At 36.2% G+C, this 9,719-nt stretch overlaps 1 protein-coding gene across 1 annotated transcript in view; it reads left to right on the top strand.

The window, feature by feature from the left end:
- Nucleotides 1–3,421: 3,421 nt before the first annotated feature.
- The window catches only part of LOC110449814, a 44,223-nt gene continuing 37,925 nt past the window's right edge, over nucleotides 3,422–9,719 (top strand). Inside the window, exons 1-2 of the mRNA XM_021496915.1 lie at nucleotides 3,422–3,625; nucleotides 3,903–3,965. Coding sequence (XP_021352590.1) covers nucleotides 3,422–3,625; nucleotides 3,903–3,965 — 267 coding nt within the window. The remainder of the gene's footprint in view (nucleotides 3,626–3,902; nucleotides 3,966–9,719) is intronic.

Here is a 9,719-nt window from a genome sequence, read left to right as displayed (position 1 = left end):
ATTTTGACTATGGTTTTTCCTCTACAAATGAAGTTTAATTCTAAACTGCTAGTTGTTTGTTCCTCTGGAACGTATACTGAATGACTCTTCCGTATATTATGTTTTCTTAGCTAATATCTTGTTACCACCTGGTATGGTAAACGATTCATTTTGCAATGTCACAAAGTTTCAATACACTGGACTATCATCGTTAAATTAGATAACACCTACGCTTGTTTCATTGTTCAAGAACTGTAGAGGGGTCAATCTCGGTTACCTATACGTACCTCTAAAACACTAACGATATATGTCAAGATGAAATAGCACTTATCTGGTTTGTCTATACACGCTAAAGTTCCTAACGTCTCTGACTTATTGATGCACACTTATGTTGTCCCTTTGTCTACCAGGTATGTTATGTATGGAGAAACATTTCAACCAACTAATCAACATGTTACCCAGATACTACCTGAGGTAGCCAGCTCATTACTACGAATTGGACTATTAGAGGTAAACTTTCATTGCATTTTTACGTCACCTGATCTTAAGCTCAAGTGACCTATTGCTATCCGTCTTCGTCCGTCGTCCATCGTCTTGCGTCGTCCGTTAACATTTTACATTTTCAACTTAAGCTGAAAATTTGTCGACGGGATTTCATTTATACTTCATGGGAATGTTACTTACAACTCCCTGACCAAGTGCTGTTATTTTTCGAGTCGATCAGAAATCCAATATGGCCGCCAAGGCTGCCATTTTAAAAAACTATTTCAAACATGAAGTCAAGTTCTTCTGGGTCGATTTAACTGAATCTTGGTAGGAATGATCAACTCTAGGTCCTGACAAAGTGTTGTTATTTTTCGGGTCAATCAGAAATCCAATATGGCCGCCATGGCCGCCATTTTGAAAAACTATTTCAAACTTAAAGTCAAATTCAACTTGGCCGATTTAAATGAAACTTGGTAGGAATGATAAACGTATGTGCCTTACAGTGCTTTGTTCCCCTAGAATAACCACTTCATTTCCAAGTCATTGTACCCTCCACGAAGTGTATATATAGGTATGTTAACGCCTAGAATACCATCTGAATCGTTTTGCTCCTGCAGTAGCCGCTTAATGGGAAAGTCATTTTACTCTTGTGGCAATTTATATCTGCGTACCCCCCTACTCCACCCCATCCCCTTCCCTAGAAGACCCTCTTCTAGTCAAGCCCCTTCAGTACCGTTCAATTTATGCAGTGTCAGAATCCTAGTTGGGTGTTCACACTCCTTAAAAGAATGATTTTACGTCATTATTGCAGTTTATAGCTGGGAAGTTTAGTTCCATGAATTACCACTTTTTTTCGTTGAATGCTGTAGCTATAAATCTTTAAAAATCTTCCATATACCAAAGTGGTTTTTTTTTTATCTTTTTGGCAGCAATCATAAACTTGGAATGTTTTTTTTTATTAATTTTTCAAATATCTACTTCATTTACAGGTCATTTTTGCGGTTTTATCTGGGCATTATGCAAATACTAAAATGCATGCTTCATATCGGAATTCCGTGGCGGTGTAAAGTGTGTTTACCGACTTTTACATATCAAGGACTAGATAATTGTATATGACAATATCGGAATACCCAGGCGCTTACAGTTATACTGATTGAGTTCCTACATTTCCTAAATCGTGACATCCTAGCCAGACCTGATTACGGAGCATATATCCTACAGTTGATTTTCTATTCAAGCGTCTGTATATAATTATCAGAATATTCTAGAAGGAAGTTTTATATCGACCAATAAGTTACGTATACACGGCTTTCTCCCAAAAATTCGCTCTACATTTGAACAATTTAACTGTCGTTGTGTTCAAGTGTGGTTTTGACTACGGCGTTTCAATGTCGGTTTATTTATTTAAGGAATGTTTTCCGATTGTTTAGGTCGTTTGCAAAGAACATAGTTTCCTGAATTTGGCAGGAGTGTTGAAGTCGGATGATTTATGCGGTACAGGCATTGCAACCTTATTGTTTCATCGGGGTCCATTTTGATTTCACTATGGTGACCGATTAGGGTTACATCTTTAAGCATCGTCTTTATTCGCTGTACGCCATTTATTGTTGTCACCATGTACATCGTCTTTATTCGCTGTACGCCATTTATTGTTGTCACCATGTACATCGTTTTAATAATGTTGTGTATGTCTTGAGGAAAAGTGGGACGACCTTTATGTTATCTACTACTGACTATTACTTAAATCATAGAAACTTTATGTGGACCAACATTCAGTCGATTAGCACGTGTCTTCTTTGATACACTGTTTACACGTATTGAAAAGCTGAAACGTTCACACTGTCGCATCACGCCTTCTAATATGATCGTCTAACAAATAAACCCAGCCCATGCTTCATGCTGCGGGCTGTGCTAATTAAGTTCCGGTTTACAGTGGAAATGTACAGTGCAATATGACAAGCCTCTGGACCTTCTTCGGAATCATGTCCGTATGTAAAAAAAAATATGCCTGGGATCCTCAATATGTAGGTTTGTCGAACATTCCATATCTATTATTTAGTAGATTTAGAAACAAATATGGACTTTGTATTGAACGAATGTACGATTAGAGTAAACTGTATTTTTCAATTAATCTTTGCATCAGTGACTCTTGTTGGCCAAGATTGCAACACATATATTGGGGTCTTAAAATGGGATAAAACCGAAATTGACGGAAAAAGCCATACCTTTTCACAGATGGGTTGGGGTTCTGAATGATCTACTGGCGCTGAACACACAGTACATTAATGAATATAATTAAACACATCGACAATAACATAGTAAAAGGAAATATTATATTTCCCGAATAGTATTATGATGGCAAGCTGTAATTAACTTGCTCAAAGTATCCATCGACTGCTTCCTGCTTAAGTCATTTGTTGTAATAAGTTCGCTCATTAGCGTTCGAGATGTATCACGGAAATCGTGAAATTCGGGTTATGCCTATGATTTTGAATCAACTGTGACGTGTAAGCACCGGATGTAGGGTGCAGCGATGTTTTTCTGAAAATAGAAAAGTTCATGATCGAAGACACGAAATCGTCACGTGGATTATTAAGCCGCAACTGTTTGCCAATTTGTAAAGATCGATTGTGTTCACTTCAAGCAGAGGATGGTCTTTTAAAGTGTTGTTTTTTGAGGGGTTTTTAAGGTCCATTTTAGTCATGATATGACCAGGCTGTGGTGTATTTATTTTCTATACCTCTCATGTTATGCTTAATGAAATGTACAATTTCCGTATTGTATGTAAATGCTGTTGTTTGATATACGTACCCACTTACAAAAGAAATAAGATGTCAAAAATAAATACTCACTGATATATTTGTTATCTATCGTAAAAGCCGATTGATGTAAGAATCTAGAAATGGAAACAATGTGTTACCTTACATCATTCGAAACAAGTTATTAATAATGCAAAATGATTAATGTGTTTATAAAGGCAGATTGGTGTCAGGATCTGGAAAGTGGTCAGCTCGTGTTAGCTCACAAACTAAAGAATCAAGCCTACACATCAACCACTACCGATGATTGTCAAAACTACTGGATTCGCCCCGTCAACGAGACTAACCTATTCCTACTAGTGACAACGTCTTCATCAAAATGTACCCAATACCAATCAAAGGTTAATGCATCTTCATAATATCTAGGAGCAAATTCTTTGATTTAGAATTGAAAGTAAAACAGCTATAAACAGTGTTAGATAGAAACAATGATCAGGGTTGTTTTTTTACTTGTTCGTTTTTTTGTTTGTTTTTTGTGTTGTTACGGTTTTATTTGATTTTGTATCTGGCTTGTTTCGTTTTGCTATTAACACTAAAAATCACAATGTTTGGTGTATAATTTGGATAATATGCGAAACCTTCTAGATTTGATCTAGATCCGATGATTCTTTTGTGCAGATGTGTTCGTGTACAACGCAGTGTTCTCCTTGTACCGCCCTAGGAAAAACTAGTGAATGTCAGGTATGTTGATCCTCCAATATCCCAGTTGGAGGGAATTTCAACTTCTATCTAAGGGACTAAGATTGATACACAACTCATTGTTCCGTCTATATGTCTATTTGAGGAGTGGTGGACATCTGAAAGATGTTACAGTACAACTAAGTGCACCCTCTGTTCCCCAGTGTAATGGGCGAAATAATGTTGGGTTGGTGACTTTTTACGATAATGTTATCGCGTTAGATATTAACTTAAAACGGAAATTGAGATTTGCTATATATTCAAAGTGTCGTTTAAAATCTACGTACGTGCATAATGAGAGTTATTGAGGATCCTTTTACAAACAAAGCATGAACAATGGCGATTTAACCTAACAATGGTATTACCAACAGAAACGATGCAGACTGATCAATTTAAATATTTTCTTCAGTATATGTAGATCAAATGTATCTTATGTAGATTTTGTCATGTTGTTAACCTCGAGTACTCATCAAACTGTTGTTGACGTCATGTTGTTCCAGTGCCCGTGTACATGTAAAAGCCGTCTACAAGACACATGTATTACCAACATCAGCACCGGACACCAGGCCTGTCCAGGTAAATCATCTAATTTACGTGTCAATATATACAACCCACTCAACATCCACCCAGGTAAACTACCGTTCCATTATATGTCGAGGTAAATCATCTCAATAACACGTGTCACGGTATACTACCCTCCCAACAATCACACAGGTATACTAGCCTTTCATTACCTGTCCAGGTATACAGCTAATTAACACATGTCAATGTTTACTACTCTCCCAAACACTACCATTTCAATACCTACTCAGGTACATGAATACATTCACCTTAACACTTTGCCATGTACGTATCCCAGAACCTTTCGCATTTGTGATATATTAATATTTACAATAGAGATTAATTAAAACAATAGCTAATTGACAGTAAATATGTTACATTGTTTTTATACCGTGACCTTGATATTGGAGTTATACGCCTATCTGTGAGTTATAAAATTAACACTAGGAAAGCACACATACAAAACCAGAGAATGAAGAATGGAAGTGTGCAAGCTAAAATCAATTATACTGGGGCAAAATATGAACAAAGGGTAGAGGTGTGTGGATTATAACAACCCGGCGACCATAAAACTTTCCTAAAATCTTCATCAACCTAAAAAAAGGGGATGTTATCAATTAACATCAGTAATATACTACTTCAGACGTCCGCCGAAGCTAAATGTTATTGGAATATGATACAATTATACACCCAGTATAAACTGTTTGATTCCATGTTTTTCAACTTCATGTACAAGAAAACGCTATAACTGCTGTATTTAAATGACTTTAGAATATCTCCTTCCAATTATGTTCAACATCCCCATAACATCATGTCCATTATTTTCAATTATGCAAAGCTATGATACGTTTTCCTGAACGACAAGTATCGAGAGAGAAAAAAATAATGTCAATTAGATTGTGAATATATAAGACACTGATGGATTTTTTAGAAGAACTGCCAGACAATGGACAAAACGACGCGTATGAAATTGGACTCACTTTCGAAGCGAGTGAGATCAATCGGGTCCGTCATTCTAAAAGGAATTAGCACCTGAACATCTAATATGAAAATAAAACTTTTGTTCTGTGTCTCTTGTCCCCGATGCCCAATCTTAACTTAACATTCTACAGGTAAGTATGAAGCTCTGACAGAAAAAACACATCTTTTAACGTAATCGATGTCAGCAAACATAACATTCCCTGCTTTCAACAGAACAAAACCAAACCAGACAGGTTACATTCATGCCATCACATATGTAGTTCATTGTGTTATAATACCACGACAACATTTACTTCAATATGTTCTATTTAAAAAAATGTATTCTTTTTCAGGACGTGGTACACATTGGAAAACATTAACGAGGAAAATCATTATTCAGCCAGACAAATTGAACCTGACCGTCTGTGAACCATCCTGTAATTCACTGTATGTATTTAATTGTATTTGTTGAATATGGATAAATGATATCAGTGGTCATTTACGGGACCACACTCTATGTGTTTTAACGTTTGTGTTTGAGGACGCATGTCGGCTTTTTTGCTGTCTCAAATCGGGTTGTACAGGCAACGTTTAGTATAAAACAGAGACTTGCATATTATGATCTGACTTGGAAACTATTGTCATCTTAAGCTGTAGAATAAAACCTATTTTCGATCTATAAAGGTTGTTTGTATACTAAGGCTACCGTGTTTACCCCCGCAAGATGTGTTACAATGCATCATATAGTTAAGGCTGTATCATAGCACAGGAGGGCTCCTTTAAATGCATAATTATGTCAGCAAAGTAGAAAAACATGACCAACAAGAACAGCAGAGTTTGCAAAAGGTTCTCCCTAACATTGTTGGAATTACAAAACAAAAAAAATAGTCACTGTCAGACACTTTAACATACAACTATTTTTTTTATTGTTTAGTAGCAGATGCTTATTTTGTTATCACGCTTTTACCGCTTACAAGTTTAACACTATCATCTATGGGGAATTATTTGATTATATAACTGTAACATCTATTTATGTCCATACTGCAAAAAAGGTCTAAATTTCACTGTAAACCACGATTTATTTTTGTAATCGTCAAAGACATAAAAGCAGCGTATTCCATATTGGTTTTCATTATTGCGGCCCTCTTGTAATATCGTCAAAGTGTTCCTCTGATGATTATCGCACGTTGATTTAACGGGCTACAAACCCGATAATCCAATAATTCTTAATTCTCTTGTCGGCTTTTAAACATCCAAGTCTATCTTATATCCAGTTTCTAAATGGAAAACGCTTGGAAGACATGAATATCGGTGTACCATTATAAAAGGGAGATAACTTTAATATCGACGGCTGTCAGTTCAGTTTTGGTACGAGAACGTCTTCCTTTAAATATATGTTAGTAACCTGTTATTGTGATGGCAAAATACCCCACTGCTGACTGTTTGTTTGCATTAATGTATCGGTGCGTCTGGTTATCACTGTATAAAACGTTTAGTCGACGTCCATGTAGTTTAAGTTTGGGACTCCTAGGTCAAGGACAGAAGGAGATTAAAGGATATAAATGGTGTCATGTGACCTTTGCAAAGCTCAAAGGGACAGCGAGGGGTCAAAAGTGCAAATGTCAGATCATATCGGTAGTTGTCCATCCCTTTCATTCTGAATCATTGTAATAACATCCCCAGTTATTCTCGAATATTCTCATAGCATCCCCTATATTTTAGAACATTAAAGAAACATCCCCTTTTACTTTAAACATTGTAATATAAATTTATTTACTGGATAACATTATTATATGAGTATTTAGAGTAGAACATTGCAGTATTTAATCTACTGTTTAACGCTGTAATAGCAGCCCTTCTCATTCAAATTCCTATCTGTCGTATAGCATTAATTGAATATCAATTATTTGTCAGCAGCTTAGGAATATTTGAGGATATAGTGCGCTGGTGGAACAGTGCAATTACACTTACTTCATTATAGTGTAGTTGTTTAATACATGTAATTCAATACGTTTAGCGTTTAACCCTAGACGGATAAGTCGTTGATTTTTTGATGAGTTATATGAAAAACGTGATACCTTATACGCTATGAAAGAATTTATAATTGTCTATTTTATCAAAAATATAATTTCCCAATGTTAGGTATTGTTGAAATATGGCTTTAATGCGTATCGAGACTGCAATCAATAGGTCGGCACACTACAAGGTTTGCTATGCGGCTGACTAGAAAAATAGGTGTCGCATACAGAGATCCGTGCGCTAAAGGTCAGAATCATCGCAATATTTGAATCGTTAAGTCTCTGAATGAATACAGGTATCTTTGGTTACTGTTTTTGTTTCAAAAAAAAACCCTGCGTAATTGGTCTCGCAATGAGATGCAGCATGTTCCTGGTATTAGGACACCGAAGTCACATTTGATAGATTTCAGGAGTCGTGGGATTTCTTATATTTGATTATAGGGAATATCAAAACAACGCATCTAGCATACCTTATAATTTGATCAAATGGATATGGGTCCACTAGAAAGTCGGAAAAGCAGACAAAACAGTCATGATATACATGTATACAAAACTCCATGTTGCAGTCGTGACGTTAAAGATTGGAACGTACGACTTTTCCTAACGTACCAAGACTTCCGACTACTTTTCTTCAAAACAAGTCATTCTGAAGGTCTTTTGATTCAACACGTACGTAGTAAATCATCGTAAATGTAACACAAATTACATTAATGATAAGTTAAGGCCTGTAACAATCTGTCTGGTTTCGACTTTCGGTATGGTTGATCCAACATGTTTGGTCCCCGGAGTTCTGTAGACGTCTCAGAGTAGGCGGTTAGAAACAAAACGAACACAAACGCAACGACCGGCTTAAAGGCGCTCGCACAATAAGTTAACATTATACTCAAAGATGCACTTCACCACAACAACGGTATCGAAAAGGCCTGTTGAAGATTATTGGTGATTTTTTTTAAATATATTTATCTATTCTTTAACACTCACGAGAATACCGATGACCCCTATGAGGGATATCATAAGTATAATGCCTTTCAGATATATGGGAGACTGAGGAGATCTTTCTTCAAGTACTTTTGTTTTACCGGAACGTCAAAATATATATAGTAATTAATAATTAAATGTAACAGTCTATTTGTAACAAAGGGAACCAATACCTGATAGTATACCAACCGTCTCCTCAGAAGAGTAAAATATATGTCACTGATTTTCCACTGTTCACAGTTAATTACGCTACTGCCGAACATAACATAATTTAGTATCTTATATCCCATATACAATCACCTTTCGAGTGTTGTCCTCAATTGAAAAATAATTGCCCGCATTAACAACGGAGTGTCCCAACGAAAACATATGCGGCGTTGTAGATGATAGCCGTCTTACATGCTTTATATCAAAGATTGATGTCAAAAACACTTCATTTTCGGAAAGGAAATATTGATGTACGTAACCTAGTATACCAACAAACATTGAAAATCTTACTGATATTTCAGAAGTGGCCCAGATAGAAGTGTGTTGGGGGTCTTAATGTTGGGAGAAACCGGAGTACCCGCAAAATCCCCACGATGTTGGGCAAATGACCTTTTCACGTCCGATCGCCGACACTCGGGCAAAATGACCTTTAGCAAGGACAAATATGCTTTTTGCGTAAAAAATAACCATAAATATCATTTAAGTGCATAGAGGACATACACAAATATTTTTAGTTAATTATTTAAAATATCTTGCAAAAATATAAACAAGTTGGGAATACAAAAAAATAATAATAAATCCAATACCACGGGACTGTGACGTCACACGAGGGAGGACCTACGTATCAGGCTACGTTGAAGGGTGCACTTATTTTTCCAAGATAGATACGAGTTTTCAGTATATTGTGTGTTCTTACTTGAACAATTCAATGTCTTTTTACGTTATATATCACAATCTCTATTGCTTGTAGGTTGGATGTCACTAACTGTTCATTAGTACCCGGATGTCAATGGTGTACTTCCGGCTTATATAAATCTACTCCTCTTTGTACAAAACACTGCACTATTGATAGGTAAGACTCGAGCAGAGTTTGAGCTCTGTACATCACACTCTTTCACTGATAAGAAAGACGATACCAACGTTATATTGTATATATCTTCCGGTATAGCAAACTGCGTAGTTGATAGGCAAGACTTTATCACCGGGTTTCCAGAAACGTTTATATTGATAGGTAAATATATATATATATCAA

The sequence above is a fragment of the Mizuhopecten yessoensis genome, unplaced genomic scaffold (genome assembly GCF_002113885.1).
Source record: "Mizuhopecten yessoensis strain PY_sf001 unplaced genomic scaffold, ASM211388v2 scaffold481, whole genome shotgun sequence".
NCBI lineage: Eukaryota > Metazoa > Mollusca > Bivalvia > Pectinida > Pectinidae > Mizuhopecten > Mizuhopecten yessoensis.
This window is presented reverse-complemented; position numbering and strand designations above follow the sequence as displayed.